Source organism: Dunckerocampus dactyliophorus, chromosome 10 (assembly GCF_027744805.1).
Source record: "Dunckerocampus dactyliophorus isolate RoL2022-P2 chromosome 10, RoL_Ddac_1.1, whole genome shotgun sequence".
Classification (NCBI taxonomy): Eukaryota; Metazoa; Chordata; class Actinopteri; order Syngnathiformes; family Syngnathidae; genus Dunckerocampus; species Dunckerocampus dactyliophorus.
Window position 1 is genome coordinate 13,000,555 of NC_072828.1, and position 16,946 is coordinate 13,017,500.

The 16,946-nt window shown below is 42.6% G+C and overlaps 1 protein-coding gene across 6 annotated transcripts in view; it reads right to left on the reverse strand.

The window, feature by feature from the left end:
• Nucleotides 1–16,863, reverse strand: part of tnni3k (TNNI3 interacting kinase) — a 22,112-nt gene extending 5,249 nt beyond the window's left edge. Inside the window, exons 1-23 of one of the 6 annotated variants that reach the window (XM_054789718.1) lie at nucleotides 16,169–16,863; nucleotides 16,060–16,089; nucleotides 15,534–15,898; nucleotides 15,293–15,401; nucleotides 15,096–15,181; nucleotides 10,572–10,669; nucleotides 9,941–10,051; nucleotides 9,780–9,878; nucleotides 9,586–9,724; nucleotides 9,277–9,421; nucleotides 9,088–9,192; nucleotides 6,919–7,013; nucleotides 6,700–6,849; nucleotides 6,536–6,619; nucleotides 6,397–6,453; nucleotides 4,936–5,028; nucleotides 4,794–4,851; nucleotides 4,519–4,713; nucleotides 2,239–2,343; nucleotides 2,100–2,152; nucleotides 1,553–1,605; nucleotides 1,054–1,186; nucleotides 843–952 (exon numbers count right to left, since the gene is read on the reverse strand). In XM_054789718.1, coding sequence (XP_054645693.1) covers nucleotides 843–952; nucleotides 1,054–1,186; nucleotides 1,553–1,605; nucleotides 2,100–2,152; nucleotides 2,239–2,343; nucleotides 4,519–4,713; nucleotides 4,794–4,851; nucleotides 4,936–5,028; nucleotides 6,397–6,453; nucleotides 6,536–6,619; nucleotides 6,700–6,849; nucleotides 6,919–7,013; nucleotides 9,088–9,192; nucleotides 9,277–9,421; nucleotides 9,586–9,724; nucleotides 9,780–9,878; nucleotides 9,941–10,051; nucleotides 10,572–10,669; nucleotides 15,096–15,181; nucleotides 15,293–15,401; nucleotides 15,534–15,573 — 2,118 coding nt within the window. In that variant the 5' untranslated portion in view covers nucleotides 15,574–15,898; nucleotides 16,060–16,089; nucleotides 16,169–16,863. Of the gene's footprint in view, nucleotides 1–842; nucleotides 953–1,053; nucleotides 1,187–1,552; nucleotides 1,606–2,099; nucleotides 2,153–2,238; nucleotides 2,344–4,518; nucleotides 4,714–4,793; nucleotides 4,852–4,935; nucleotides 5,029–6,396; nucleotides 6,454–6,535; nucleotides 6,620–6,699; nucleotides 6,850–6,918; nucleotides 7,014–9,087; nucleotides 9,193–9,276; nucleotides 9,422–9,585; nucleotides 9,725–9,779; nucleotides 9,879–9,940; nucleotides 10,052–10,571; nucleotides 10,670–15,095; nucleotides 15,182–15,292 lie in introns of all 6 variants that reach the window. The other 5 variants (XM_054789717.1, XM_054789716.1, XM_054789720.1 and 2 more) reach the window with 5 other exon arrangements.
• Between the last annotated feature and the right edge of the window lie 83 nt (nucleotides 16,864–16,946).

The window sequence follows — 16,946 nt, forward strand, 5'->3', positions numbered from 1 at the left end:
TAACCAGCATACCTACATACCGTATTTTCTGCACTATAAGTCGCATCAGTCAAAAAATGCCCCATGAAAAAAAACCCACATATATAAAAATGTCTTTCACAAAATTCAAGACCAAGAACAGTTCATCTAGAAGGTGAAGTTATTGAACTACGCTAGCACACAGTACAGGCCGAATAAATCTCCAGTATGCTAATGTAACACATTCTGTTGTGTGTGTGACACACTGACATTTATTTAGACACAATAGACACAATAGCATACAGAACATACCTATGTTCACTCCTTGGTTCATGTCGGTCAGTATGAATGAACATTGAGAAACATTTTAAATTAGATATATATTTTTAATATATAAGTCATACCTGTCTATAAGTCTTAGGACCAGCCAAATTATGAAAAAAAAGTGACTTACAAACTAGAAAATACAGTTGGTAAGATAAGATAGATAGCTCAATTGGCTTCAGGTCTAGAGGAGACATATGGGGCCACTCCATCACCCTCAGCTTCCTCAGCAAGACACTTGTTATCTCGGAGGTATGACAGAATGTCACAGTACATGTTGGTATTCATGTTTCCCTCAATGAACCGCAGCTCTCCAGTGTCGGCAGCACTTGTGCAGACCCAGACCATGATGCTGCCACCACCATGACACAATTATCTTGCTACTCACTTGTATTACCAGCTATTTAGACAATAATGGCAGAATGTTGAGTCATTTCAGTGGATAATTAATCTATACTGCTGTATAATTGTGCACTGACTAATCTACAGTATATCCCAGTTCCGTTTCTGTTGGCACTTGAGAAGATACACTTTTGGACACATGGGTTGGATGCTTTTACCTCTGGACATGCGTTCCATCCTCTCATCAGAAGTGCAGAAATGGGTTTGGGGATGGAGTAACCAACAGGAGGCCGAATGTGATGGTAGGCCATGTCTGCTGCTGCAGCAGCTGATGGCAACAGGACAAGAAAGAGTTTGACATTGGAAGGTAAGGGCATTTAAGCCAATCAACAGTGAAATATGCTGGGAGAGAATTTCAAATGTCTGTACCAGGTTTCAAGTGTGCGAAAGGAATCTCTCCGGTGAGCAGCTCCCACAGACAGAGGGCATAGCTGAACATGTCTGCCTTCACCGAGTAGCGAGTACACTGGGTGAAAACCTCAGGAGCCATCCATCGCAGGTTCTTCACAAAAACACATAGTGTACTCATTAACAACAAGACAAAAACATCCAACTGACACTATGACTCCAACATATTGGCTCAGTTCTGGTAAACAATGCTGCAATTGTGCAAGGACAACTACTTCCAACAACAGGCAGCTCTCAAGAGATGTGACCCACTTAACACCAAATTGAAGGCTAAGCATCCTGGGTAGTGATGAATCATCACATTTATACAAAATCTGCATGAAGGCAGTTTGGTTTGTTGGTGAGTAATTGATCGCAGGTGCAGGCAGGCCCAAGGTTTATCCAAAGTTAATCCAAACAACACTCGCACATATCTTCAACACACTAAACAATCAACAGCAAAGAATAAGAAGTGACTGACCCCTGGCTGCTTGGTCATATTGTCCTCGTCCACAGACTGGAGGAATCTGGACTCTGCAGAACATGCAGTTGTTTTTAGTGTCATATTTTCTATTTGCAGTCATCAATTACTTAAAATACAATGGTAAACTACAAAGACGTTTAGTTGTTTAATTCCAATGTATTTGTCTCATTATTATATCATACATATATAGTCCTGTACATAACATTTCTGTTAACAGACACAAAAGACTACAAACCCTTCATGGACACTTCATTAGGTACACAGTTGTTATTTAATATACCTTATGTCCTCGTGTATGTGCGTATATTCATGAAGGGACAATTAAGGAGGACATGCTCTTCTGTAAAGTTATCCTTTTCCAAAATAATCAATTATTTAATAATTATACAATAATAATAATCAATTAAATATATTAAACTAAGCTGTTTAAGTGTGGTTTATGTTTATTAAATTTGGAAACCACTGTTCTACATGCAAACATGGCTGCTGGCCCACACAAACTCTAATCTGAACTCTAATCACACCACTGCCAAATCTGTCCTACCTCCAAAATCTGCCACCACGGCATGTCCGTCCTCATAGAGAAGAATATTGTGACTGGAGAGAGCACAGGTGCCATCTTTAATACATATAAAGACAGCAGCAGCTATTTCCGCAAAGTGTGCTATTACTGTGACACATGCCTGTTGAGGTCTCTGTGGATGATAGGCTGGGTGAGGTTGTGCAGGTACTCCATTCCCTTGGCTACGTCGATGGCAATGATGAGCTTGGACTGCAGATCAATAAGCCTGCCCATTGACACATCATTAAAACAGCAGCCACTTAGTGCCAGATCAATGGCCTCCCACTGCCAATCACACACACACACACACACACACACACACACACACAGCTCTTGACATTGATCAGTCGATACCCTGCGCTGCACCTGGGATCACATGCAGTTAGCAAAACACTTGATCTGGATCAATGAAGTGGAGGGACTAGTGAGGGGATGCTTCCAGGGTGGATAATGAGATCCACGGCTGATTTGTCTGCTGGGCAAACATGCTCTTGGATAACCTAAACAAAGAAAACTATGGGGAGCACAGCCACACTGGAACTGAAAAGGTTCTTCCCCAAACAGTTCCCAGACATTGTCCAAAATGTCTGGGTAAGATGAAGTATTAAGATTCAGGGGTTTTCCCAATTGGTTCATTAATACCGTAGGTGTGACCATGCAGTGGTGTTCATCCACAAATAAAGAGTGGAAGTACAGCAGGGAACTCTTTCTGGTTAATTTAGTGTGTGGTCAAAATGGCTCACTGTGAGGCAGTAAAGCCGTATCATCTCTCCCATCCCGTGTGGGGCATGGTCTCCGTCTCGGGAGTGCGTGGGCCTGTGGAAAGGGGGCGAGGTTTCAGCGGCTGCACTGTGCTCTGCTCAGCGCTTGCTGTTGCCTGTCTCTGTGCTTCGCCGTGCTGTTTGCCACGTCCTTGTCATGCCCCTATCTGGGCGCAGGCCTGTCAGGGGTTCTATCTTTGGGTGTGGGCAGTGCACAGCCTGTTTTTTGGCGGGGGGGGGGGGGGGGGGGGGGGGGGGGGGGGGGGGGGGGGATCACCTGGCGGCTGGTTGGGTGCTGGTCTTGCCTTCTCGCCTGCTCAGGCGGGGCTGGGCGGTCTGCTTCCCCTCAACTTTCAGGCACGGCACTGCCTCTCCCGGGTGCGTGTTGCCCTGCTGGAGTCGCCTGGTGCGGTGTGGTGGGTTATCTTGTTTGTTCATTCCTGTTTTCCTTTTTTTTGTTATTTATTCTCCTGCTGGGGGCTTGGTGTCCCATTTCTGCTGTCCAGGCCTCTGTATGTGGGCTGGGGTGTCCAGTGTTGGGTGCCATGGTGCCTGCTCCCTGGTGGTGGGAAAGTGTGGGGGCCTGGTGCTTCTGGGTTGTGGGCGGGTATACTTCTTAGTGGTGTGTGGTCCCCGTTGCCTATCTGCCCTTGTGGGGAATGGTCTCGTGCCTGTCTCAGGGGGAGGTTGTCCTCCGGCAGGCTGGCGCCCTCTGCAGGCTGAGTCCGAGGGAGCCTGTCCCAGTTCTACCTGCTCCCGTGGGGCAGGTGGCTCTCTGATGGTTGGAGCCCGTGCCTGCTGTGTGGGTTGGGGCTTGCTGGTTGGTGACAAGCAGTCCCCCACCTTTCATATATACGCAGTGAAAATACACACACATGCTCACACATGTATGAAAGTATACATACATGCATACATGTACACGTGTAAAGACATACATACACCACCGGTCAAAGGTTTTCAAAAACATTTGCTTAAACGTGCTTTTTTTTACTAATAATATTCAAACAAAAAAACATGATTTATTAATTAATATATTTTTAATATATTAATTAATATTATATAATATATTTTTAATTCGAAGCGCGGAGTGGTGAGGAATGATGAACCGATGTATACTACAGTGACATCCATCTATTTTCTATGCCGCTTATCCTAATTAGGGTCGCAGGGGTATGCTGGAGCCTATCCCAGCTGACTTTGGGCAAGAGGCGGGGTACACCCTGGACTGGTCGCCAGCCAATCACAGGGCACATATAGACAAACAATCATTCACTCTCACATTCATACCTATGAACAATTTAGTCGCCAATGAACCTAACATGCATGTTTTTGGTCTTCCCGATCTCCAGACTATGACTGTGTGGCCAACATGCTAACCACTAGACCACCGTACGGCCCCCACTACAATGTATTAAATATAAAAAAAAAAAAACAACAGCGCCTACTGTTGGATTTGATGGGGAACTATCCCCCTACCCCCTAATGCAGAGTCGCCACTTGGTGTGTCACAACACTTTTGTCCATGTAGTGTAGCAGCACTCTTTCTAGATATGAATATTAGGATTCAAATGACATGAATGAATCAATTCCACATGTACTGTACGAGCAGTCCAACAAGGGCGCAACTTCGACTTCCTCACCTCTTCTGCTCGTGCAGCAGGGAGAAGAGCGAACCCCCCGAGATATATTGGGTGACAATGGCGAACTGGCTGGGGTCGTCCAGACACGCTCCCACAAACTGGATGATGCAGGGGTGGTTGAGGCGACAGAGGATGGAGACCTCTCGGCAGAACATGTCCACGTCTGACTTGGAGCAGTACGTGTTGGCTCTGTAGCTGCAGAGGACAATGAAAAAGGCTTTATTGGTCATGACAGAAGGATGAAATAACAAAATATGCACTATGCAAACGTTTACCGTTTAATCGCAACTATTTTGTTCCGGCATTTTCCTTTGTAAACCCTGCCAAAGGAGCCTGTGCAGGTGAACTATAGTTAGATGTGCTAGCATTGTAAGACTGGATGCATGAATATCATGTACAAAGAAAAAATACACTTACCTGATCCAATTATTTCATTAAATTCCAACTCAGAGAGCTGAAGATGGAAATGTGAGGGGAGGCTGGCCCTGAGAAGAAGCACTTCTGCTTTTTCTGGTAAAGATAAAACACTTGTTACCATAATTAGAAGCTCTTTAGAAGAATTCAAACAATAAACTAACGATCAAATACACATATCATGTCATTAATGATGGGCATTCTGAAAAAAAAAGCATTAACAGCTGTGGTTGTAGGGAACTAATGTCTAAACTTTTTTTTGACAAACTCTACAAGATGGCAGTAGCTGCATTTGAAGTAGCATGAGCGGTCATAATCCAGCTTTATTTACCTCTGCATGCGTTTAAAATCTTCCTCGCGCTAATCAACTGTTTCATGACAAACTATATTTGCTGTGCTGTTGTTTACAATGGACTCAACAGCTGCATAAATGCTGGCTGAGTAGCTCATTACAGCAGAACCAGTTTATCTTGACACCCCTCGTACTGGCTGACATGTTAATTTTGGTTATATAGTTGTCAACATAGAAAAAACCAAACCTAACCATTGCTTGCACATTTACTCGAGACTTTGGCCAGTGACATAAGGAGAATGGGCAATAATAAAGGATTTTTGAACCGATGGCAGTTTGTTAACATCGTTTTCCTCCATTTGTGCATATTTTTATTTGGATTCCTCTGATTTCATATAATATTGTTGTAACAGAGGCATTGTGAATTACGATTCAGGGGCTTATAGTACAGAGTTGCCAAGCCGCATTTGCATTGTAGAGTGAATCTTGCTGAAGGCAGTGGTGTCCAAAGTGCGGCCCAGAGGGTTCTTGTTTAATATCAAGTCCAGGGTGTACCCCGCCTTTTGCCTGAAATGATGATGAATGAGTGCCCTATAATGCTATATAGGAAACATGTTTACTCATGCATCAAGGCATTAACACACACTTCATTGGGCACACATGCACAATGCAATGACAGTTTCTAATATACAGTACTTGGCTATGAGAGGGGCAAAATATTAGAAACAGCTGTGTAATAGAGTGCCCCCTAGAGGCAGTGAGCAGGAAGTGCTGCTTTTCATGTAAAGAAAGAATTGCAGTTAAGAAAAATAATAGCTAAACAAGCAGCACATTTTGTTCTTTGATAAATCCATTGAGAAATGTTGACGCTATTAGGCACTGTTTGACATGTTGTACACAATAACGTGTCAGTCACAACAGAGCATAGCTATTTTAGAAAAGGCTTACTTTTGGACACAGTTCTTGTTTTTTTTATCTTATTTTGCAGGTGTACCTATTGTTGTGGCCGGTGACTGTAGACCGATACAATGGCTCTCACTGCCTCAATGTTGTTGCGTTTATCAGAAGCTTCCCTGGGCAACCCCGTGTGTGTGTGTGTGTGTGCGTGCGTGTGTGTGTCTTGTCAGATGGCAGTGAAGTGAAACAGAGGAAAATCCGCTCTACTTGACTACCTTTCGTCATGCTCTTGATCTTTCCCAGAGGGGAAGGGACAGAAACATAGGAACCATCTGGCAGGGAGATGACATATTCAGATAGTTTCATCATGTGACTATTTGCTTTTGTAGTTGTTTACACCAAACTGGCACTCACCCCCTCCTGGCTGCGAGTACTCATTGCAAGGAGAGTCATCGGGGCGCTTGTAGTGTTTCAGTAAGGTGACAATAGCATCATGACCTTCAGTGGAAATCAACAAAAAAAGACATCAATATTTAATTGGAGCTGTCGCTTTCCTTTAGATGTTTGAGTTCGGAAACCTTTCTCATAAGCCCACATCAGGCAGGTCTGCTCATCCTTCTCCCCGCTGGACCTGCTGGGGTCACAAGCAACGAGGTTCATGTCTGCCCCATTGTCCAGCAGGAACTGCACAAGGCGGATGTGACCGTGGAAGCAGGCGCTGTGCAGGGCTAAACACACATTGTGAAAATCAGTCACAATGCTCTGCAATTGTTTTGAATGACAAAAACAAAAGTCACCTGTGTGTCCATCTCTGCCCTGGTGGTTGATGCTCATCGCATTCTGGCTCAACAGGAATTTGACCATCTCCAGGTCTTTACCATAGGTGCATGCACTGGGGTGTAAGATCAGAGCTTATTATTAAGACCTGAGAGGGACATGAATAGCACTATGGCTCCCATCTGTATAATTTGCCTATAATAAAGTATCACCATTTCCTTATATAGTGGCCAGTGGCATGCATTTACCCATTAGAGTACCAGGGCATCTATTAGGTGCAAGGTTTTTTATTTAGGGGAGAACAAATTAAATTAATAATTTTTTAAAAATAGTTTAGATTTTACAATAATTTTCTACAATTAAAAAAAAGAAATAAACCCCAGATGCCATGTCTGCTTTGCAGGCCGTGTAAGATTTGATACTATGACATATATCAGTCAGGTTAAAAGGTAACGCATAGAAAAAAAGGAGGGTTCTATTTGAGGCATGACACATAACACAACATTTTAAGTTGAAAAATTCCAAGAATTTACATTTTGCACTGTTGGATCTTAAGGAGGTTCTTGCAAAAAGAAGAAATGGGAGTGAGACAAAAAACATTTTGAGTAAAAAGTGAAATAGGCTGCTCATCAGCTGATCAGAAGTTTAAGACCATAGCTCAAAAAACCCTAAAGTCCCCTAAAATAGAAATAACTTTACAATAAGGTACACAAAAATACAGTAGTTACTGAGGAACTAATGTAGAACTAATGAAGAACTAATGAGGAAATAATGAATAAGGCACATAAATTTAGACTAGTTACTGAGGAACTGAGGCACATAAATCTAGAGTAGTTACTGAACAGCTAATGAAGAACTCATGAGTAACTAATGAGTTGAGGTTAGGGTTAAGGCTAGGTAGGTTTGTTCCTTATTAACTAATGTAATTTTGTGTACCTTATTGTAAAGTGCTACCGAAATAACATTTTCGAAAACAGGACTCAGTAATGAGTAGCTGCGCCATTCCTGTTAATCACCTCAAAATTTGTTTTGGCATGCTTGACGCCAGTGTTTTCAGGAGGCTAGTGCGAATGTTGCTCCAGGTTGTGAAGATAGCATCAGGAAGGGCATCCACTGTCTGGAACTGATGTCCATTTTTGTAAACTTTCCTTGCCATCCATCCCCAGATGTTTTCAGTTGGATTTAGATCAGGGGAAAACACAGGATGGTCCAAAAGAATGACGTTATTCTTCTGGAAGAAGTCCGGCATGGTAAACTGCAGCGTTGTCCTGTTGAAAAACCCAGTCATTACCAAACAGACGAGGGCCGTCAACATCTCCACATAGCCAGCTGCCATTTGACGCCCTGGCAGCTCAGATCATGATGGCGCCCCCTCCAATGTGCTGTGTGGAAAACATCTCAGGTGGGATCTCCTTATCATGCCAGTAACGTTGGAAGCCATCAGGACTGTCAAGGCTACACCATTTCTCATCAGAGAATAAAACTTTCTTCCATCTTTCATTGTCCCATGTTTGAGGCCTTTGAAGACGCTTTTTGTTCTTAAAACTCTTCTCTCGCAGATGCCGTCTGATGGTTATTAGATTGCACTTGGCACCAGTAATAACCTTCATTTGGGCCGAGGATCGTCCTGTGTCTTGACGGACAGCCAGTGGGATTTTTTTTAGGTCTACCACTTGACTTTTTTGTTCCATAAACCTGAGAGGTTGAAACTTCTTATAATATGCTGAAGATCTTTCAAGAAGTTTAAAATGTCTTACTGCATCCAACCTCAGCACCAATGCCGTGCTGCGAGAGGCCTTGCTTATGCAGCTCAACAATCTCACCACGTTCAAAGAGAGAAAGCTTTTTTGCCTTTGCCATCAAGAGATTATGACGGTGTGAATACCTGACAGAAAATGACACTGCATCCAACCAGCATTTACTCTTTTAAAGGCTGTGGACATACATTTTGATCAGCTGCTGAACAGCCTATTTTCACTTCAATGCTTGTTTGCAATAAATTGCTAAAAAAAAATGTCTATTTCAGTCCCATTTTTATTTATTTTTTTTGTATTTTGAAGCTTTACTTAATTTCTTAATTCTCTACTAATTTTGATCAGGAGTGTATTTGCTCAAATAGACAGCGCACCCAGTGAATAATCCACCGGAGTGTAGGCCACTATTTAAGGAAATATGGAAACAGACGATACCTGTGAAGTGCTGTCTCGCTGAAAATGTTCTCCTTTGTAAGACTCTCTGCACCAGAGAGCTGAATAATCTCCTTCACTGCATCATACTTGCCATTGTAGCAGGCCCTGGTGAAATTTAATGCAATGTCACATTAACCAATTTCCTCAAAACAACATGAACCTTTACCAACACTACAAAAATCATTTTACAAGTGTAACGGTGTGTCCCCGTAGATGTTGGTAGCGTGAGCCTGTGCGTCAAAGTTGCCCTGAAGGAGGAAGCGTACAACCTCATGGTGTCCAAAGCGAGCACAGAAGTGGAGGGGCACATGGTCCTCATTGTCCTGAGCATTCACTGGAGAGAGTTACACAAACAATTTTGATTTAAAGAAAAATTTATGTAAAACTATAAAATTATTCAAGAGACAATGTAACCTCTGTGCCACGGCTGCAGCTCTCTAGGTTGCTCTCTCGCTCGACACTTACACAGTTGAATGTATAGAGGCCTTAAAGTCTTACCGTTAGCTTTGCCTCCTTCCCCCACCAGCAGTGTGATGATATCAAGTAAACCCTTGGCTGCGGCCAGATGCAATGGCCGGTCCCCCACTTCGCCACTGGCATTTACATCTGCCCCAAACTTCAGCAGTAGTTTGGCAAGCTGTACGGAAAACCAATTCAGGATGTGTCTATTTCTCCTTACAAAGTGGACTTACCTGCTCATTGCCGTTATAGGATGCAATATGTAATGGGGTAAAAAACACAGCGTCCTGGACATTGACACAAGCTCCATGCTGGAGGAGAATATCTGCTGCCTACGCACAAATGATGAGTCGACAACAAGGTGCTGATGGTCATCTACTTCGTGTACTCTCACCTCAAGGTGTCCCGCCAGTGTGGCCACATGCAGGGCAGTGAGGGCACCGTAGCCCAGCTGCTGCACATCTGACCCCCCGTGGAGAAGCGCAGTAACCAGCTCGCCATTGTCCTAACAGCGTCAAGTGACATGATGCCAGTATGCACTAAATTATCTCTTAATATGCTGTATTTTCTTGCATTGTCACTGGCTGCATTCACACTTGTGGTTCAATATTCTAGTCTGGACTAAAAATAAATAAAACATATAGGGTGCGCACTTTGGTACAGTTTACTTAGCATTCACACTGGTATTTTTGTCGGGGGACCAAAGACTTGAAGAACTGCACAGCTTCCATCACACATTCATGACACAAGACACCATTGTCACTCACTCACTCCTCCCACCGGGAGGCACAATTTCTCTTACATACAGTATTTGTCATTTCTGCATGCTTTTTGTCATTTTCATACTGGTCCGTGTCACATTCATATTTGAGCTCGAGTGAACCGAGCCACACCAGGGTTCCGCACCAATGAACCGTACTAGCAGAGAAAACACACCACAGTTCTTTTTAATCAAAGCAAACATGACAAGTGTGAATGCACCCTTAATGGCAAAGTAGCTCAAATGATATCCATATAGCGTGTACCTTGTACGCAGCTAAGTGGAGTGCAGTGAATCCATTCTTGGTCAGTCTGGAAGGGCGTAGGCCTTTGAGCATTAAAGAGCTGATATGTCCCTTGTTACCTTGGACGCACACACACAAGAATAGTTAGGCCCATAAGTCTTTGGACAGCGACAAGTTTTAATTGCCTTTATACACCACCACAAGGAATTGGAAATAAGTCAAGCTTGAGCTATTTCATTTCAAAGGTATTTGAAAAATGTGCATAATTGTTAATACAGTACATTTTTCAAAAATTAATAAATGATTCAAGATTCAAGAGAGTTTTATTGTCATGTGCATGGTAAAACAGCAGTTATACCATGCAATGAAAATCTTATTCTCTTCATTCTCCCAAGAAAAGAAAGAAAACACAAGAAAGAATAAGAACATAAGAAACAAACACATAAACATATATACCAATAAATTAAGCAACAACAACAGAAGAGACATTAATACAGATATAAATAAATAAATAAAGTGCTATGAGTGTGTGCGTGTGTTGCGTGCGGCGTGTGCGAGTGCTTCGTTGAGAAGCCTGATGGCCTGTGGGTAAAAGCTGTTTGCCAGCCTTGTGGTCCTGGACTTCAAACTCCTGTAGCGTCTGCCTGATGGTAGGAGTGTGAATAATGAGTGTTGTGGATGTGTGCTGTCCTTGATGAGGTTGTGTGTTCTGCGTAGGACTCTAGATTTATAAATGTCTTGCAGTGAGGGGAGGGCTGCCCCAACAATGTTCTGTGAGGTCTTGATCACCCGCTGGAGTGCCTTCCTATCACGTGTTGTACAGTTACCGTACCAAACAGTGATGGAGGCGGTAAGGACACTTTCGATAGTGCATCTGTAGAAGCAACTCAGGATTGTGGTGGGCATGCCAAATTTCCTCAGTCTTCTCAGGAAGTACAGTCTCCTTTGGGATTTCTTCAGAATTTGTTGGGTGTTGTGAGACCAGGTGAGGTCCTCGCTGATGTGTGTGCCAAGGAACTTGAAGGTTTTCACCCTCTCCACCTCAGTCTCATCAATAAACAGGGGACTATGTGGCTCCTTTTCCCTTGTTCTTGGGTCGATGATCATCTCTTTAGTCTTATCTGTATTGAGAAGGAGATTGTTATCACGACACCAAGCTATGAGGTCCGCCACCTCTCTTCTGTATGATGTTTCAACACCACCAGTGATCAGTCCGATGACTGTAGTGTCATCCGCAAATTTAATGATGCTGGTGTTGTTCTGGGAGGCCACGCAATCGTAGGTGAAGAGCGTGTAGAGGAGTGGACTCAGCACACACCCCTGTGGGGTCCCAGTGCTCACAATTCTTGAGCTGGATGTGCGGTTGTGGACTCTGACTGACTGGGGTCTGCCTGTGAGAAAGTTAAACACCCAGTTACAGAGGGAGGGAGACAGGCCAAGTGTGAGGAGCTTATTTGTGAGTTTGTGGGGGCTGACTGTATTAAAAGCAGAGCTATAGTCTATAAATAGCATTCTGACGTATGTGTCCTGGCCCTGTAGGTGAGAAAGGGCTGTGTGGATGGCAGTGTTGACTGCATCATCCGTGGACCGGTTCTGGCGATATGCAAACTGTAGAGGGTCCACAGTTGCCGCCGGGATGCTCTTTTTGATGTGGGTCATGACTAATCTTTCAAAGCACTTCATAACAATAGGAGTGAGTGCTATAGGGCGATAGTCATTCAAGCAGGTCACGTTGCTCTTCTTGGGTACGGGCACTATGGTGGTGGACTTAAAGCAGGTCGGTACAGATGCTTGTGCAAGCGACAGGTTAAATATGTCAGCAAGCACATCAGCTAGCTCTGATGAGCAAACCCGAAGTGCACGTCCTGAGATGTTGTCTGGCCCTGCTGCTTTTCGTGGGTTTGTTTTGTTTAGAACCCTGCGCACATCAGCTGATGTCACCATGAGAGGTGAGTCCTGTGTGCTCCCCAGGTTCAGCCACCCTCTCTGCTCATCAGGAGTTTGGGTGTCAAAGCGGGCATAGAACTCGTTCAGCTCATCTGGAAGTGTGGTTTGGCTGGACGTGGCTACGCTACTCTGCTGTCGATAGTCTGTGATGTGCTGGAGCCCCGCCCACATGCGCCGAGGGTCTGAGGTGGAATAGTAGCCCTCCAGCTTCTGTCTGTACTGTCTTTTGGCCTCCCGTATGGACCTCCTCAGGTCATATCTGGCCTTTTTGTAGTCATCAGCGGTGCCCATGACAAATGCAGTCGAACGAGCACGTAGCTTAGCCCTTACATCACAGTTCATCCACTGTTTTTGGTTAGGGTATTTTCTGTAATACTTGGTGGTGGTAACAGTCTCTATACATGTGCTAATGTAGCCAGTAACAGCAGAAGCATATTCATCCAAATCAACAGTACAATCTTCCCTCCCCGCTGCAGTTTTAAACACATCCCAGTTTGTGCAGCCAAAGCAGTCCTGAAGTACTTGATCAGTTTCTTCATTCCACACTTTAACTGCTGTACGTACAGGGGGAGCTTTTTTAAGAAGTTGTCTGTATGTTGGATAAAGGAATATAGAGATGTGGTCAGCCTTTCCAAAGTGGGGTCTTGGAACAGCAAATGATCACCATTTGATGGTTGAATATGTCCTTTTATTAGAAAAAAATGCATATTTAAGCAAACTGTACTTATTCCTGGCCTAAATTAAGCATTTTCAAGCATAAAAACGGCTAAAAGAAATAACTATTGTAAATGAACTAATTGTGAATGTAGTATTCGACATTGGCCACTAGGAGTCAGTAATTGTTCGGTGAGACAGGCGCTAAACGCGAACATCACAACTATTTAAATTATCTCAAGTAGAGGCACATTAATAACATAATAATCATAATAATAACCCTCGACAGGCTAAAACTCAGCTCTGAACCTCCGATGTCACTTCTGTCCTCTACACATCTATCTGCCTGCCACTAAGGTCCTCTAGGGAACACATTTACAATGACACTGTTCAAGCAGGAGTTGTATTTACATCTTATATGGCTTATTTACGCAATACAATACGAGTGTAAAGCACAATACAAGTGTAAAGCTATTTAAAGCCACCATTACAATGCAACGATGAGACATTCGCCACTGCAGGAAGTACGCTGTCCAAGAAAGAACAAGGAACAGCTAACGTGTGAGTTTATGTTACTATATTGAGTAATACAAATATAAAGGTGACTATATGAGTGTTATTTCATGTCTAGAGGGCTCTAATAATGTAAAAAAATGTATTGAGAAGATTGTAAACAGGTTTCTATACCATAACTATGAAAATATTTCATTTATTAAGATTGAATACTACTTTGTGGAAATTATCACTTATCGTGGTTGGGTCTGGAAACAATTAACCGCGATAAACGAGGGATGACTGTACAATCATCGCTTGTGAAGACCTACATGAGAAACTCAATGTGCTGCTGTTGTGTTGAGGAAGTGAAACTTATGATCTATTGTGTTGACATCATTAAAGAATAGTTTCATTGCCTCCCAAAAGCCAAAAATTGTTATAATTCCATCCATTCCTTATGCCCCACCCTGTTGTTGCTAGAAGGAAGCTGAAGCCAATCCCAGCTGACTGTGGACAAAGAGACTACACCTGCTTTGGTCGCCAGCCAATCACAGGCTGCAATTTTTAAATGGTAAATGTCATATTTTTGTGAAACCTTTAAAAGGAAGCAGATTATACAGACAGACAGTTGTTTCAGTTAAAGTAACAATGAAGTCAAGAATTTTTCAATTTTAAAACACTCTCTAAACAACACTGTTCAGGAGGGCTGTCCTGCCTTATGCAATAAAGCCAATACAGTCAGATGTCAAGTATGGCAGTGAGCGAGGTGGATGTTGTAGATTAAAATAAAATTGCTTTCACTCAGAAAACGACAGCACGACTCTTATTTCCACACCTGAGGGAAAGAAACCCTGAAGTCAAAACACTATACAGTAGACTCCAGCCTTGGAGCAGCAGACAAACCAAGATATAGTGGCCCAATAGGAACAGCTAACAGCCACCTTCTGTGGCTCTATGTAATGATGTGTGACCATCTGTGCATCCAACAACACTGCAGCTCTGCATAGTCTTTAGTTTACATGATAGTGGTTCTGTGGCATCACAACTGGGCCACATTCTGCAGTAGTCATGATTTGGCAATGACTTGGTTGTGTAATAGTTGGACAGGCACTCCACAGACCCAAATAAGTGTATACCTGTAGCAAATAAACAGTAAGTTTTCTATAATACAGAACATACAGTATGTCCTTTTGAATCAAAACTGGAAGCCTACACTTTGATCACATCTTGTTTTGTTTTAACTGTGTTGTGGTTGTGTGACAAAGGCAATTACTATTTAAATCTCTATCATTGTCCAAATATGGACCGCATGTACAACAACCCAGAATCTCAATAAATACAAAAACTAAATGTTGCCTTCATAAGTCAGTCAGAAGTAACCTGTCCTTCCAGTCTGATACGGAGTGTATTGTTGACGAGTTATTAATAGAGTGTGGTGGCCGCACATACCTCCGCATACGCAGCAGAGATGCAGTAAGGACAGGCCCTTCTCTGTTCGGTAGTTCAAGTTCACCTTTTGAAATGCCTCATCTGAGCTGAAACACAAAAAAAAAATCAACATCAGCCAGGCAAGGCAAGTGAAAGCCCAAACCAGCCAGGCAAGGTGCAAAAGAGCAAGACATAGAAGTAGTTCCATGTTGAGTCACCTGAATGCGAGTTTGAGGTCCACAAGTTCGCTGTCTTTGAGTTGGAGGTCATCCTCCAGCTTCTCCAGGATCACAGAGTACGACTCACTCACCTTCTTCTTCCACTCATCTTCAGCGACAAATTGTCAACTCATCATGATTCAGTGTGTGTAGAATAATCGGTTTTCAGAGGCAAGTATAGGTTTTTTAATTCTCATTATCTACTATGAAAAGAAACAGTCTTCCAAACAAAAGCCATTACCTGTACACGTCTGTGATGGTCTTGATTTGTAATTCCCCATCGATAAGGTCCGTGACTAATACTGTATTTGCACTACTGTCGTTGGTGAACAGGCAGTCATACAGTCATACAATCTCTCACTCTGCCACAATTGCACACGTCCAGATAAAGAGGGGATCATGGCTGTAGGCTAAAAATAATAACAGCCAACAAACAGCTCCGACAACTGATCTCCCTCCATCACTGGCGTGTGAGCGTGACATACAGTGTTGTGGGGACATACAGAGAGTTTACAGGACAAGGGACACTTTGGGGAGGGTCAGACTTACAGTACCTCGTCCTTTAGGGGAGTAAGACCTGCTATCATTGATGATCATTATGTCTTTCTGCAAAAGGTACTTATATGTTAGAGATACAATCTGCAAACATTATCAATTCACAAAAATGTGAACATGCTTTTCTTTAAAAAAAAAAAGTAAACATATACCTGTACATGAGGTTTTTGAATGTTTAATGCTAGCAGCAATTTGACAGTCATTGAACGCACCTTCTCCTGTTCCCAGATGCTGCACAGATACTGTAGGTAGATACTTAATTTCCAAGAGAAATTCACACAGATGGACTACTATACTGTATCTTTACTCTTCTTCTTTCACCTCATATTTGCTCCCAAATGCAAATAATACCGGCAATGCTTCAGAACTTCCAGCTTCTCTCTGGCAAGTCGATGACCACAGTGACTGACACTCTTTTATAACTTTATTCTTACCTGAACTCATCAACAGCAGCGCACTTACAACACCATATATGCATTTCCTACTCCAAAGAAACACGTCTGTAGTCCATTCATTGCAACAACACTTCCTCATTGTCACGAGACAGACCGCGAAATGCGTTCACTGTGACTCCTAACATCACAATAACGTCTTTATTATGCGTCTATGGGTGGTCTAAATAAACAGAACTGCGATGAAAATCAATAAGTTGATATTCTTATCACTTACTTTGTCACTCTAAATGCGGAAGTACAATTTGCTGCATTTAAGTGTGCTCGGAAATCCCAGAAAATTCACTCTAAACGTGAATTCACCTTGAATGACGTGGTGTCTTTGAACGCAACTCCTTATTGCTCATAATAACGCAGTTAAAAGTCTGATTCAAATATTCTGCTATTAAAAAAAACAGTGTTAGGTAAATAGATTTTCAAACACATGTGCCATATCTTAACTTGATTTAAATTTTAAGTTAATTTGGCGCTGCTAATACATACACATATATATATACAGTATATATACACATATATATACATACATATATATATATATATACACATATATATATACATATACATACATATATACATACATATACACATACATATATACACATACATACATATATACACATATATATATACATACATATATACACATA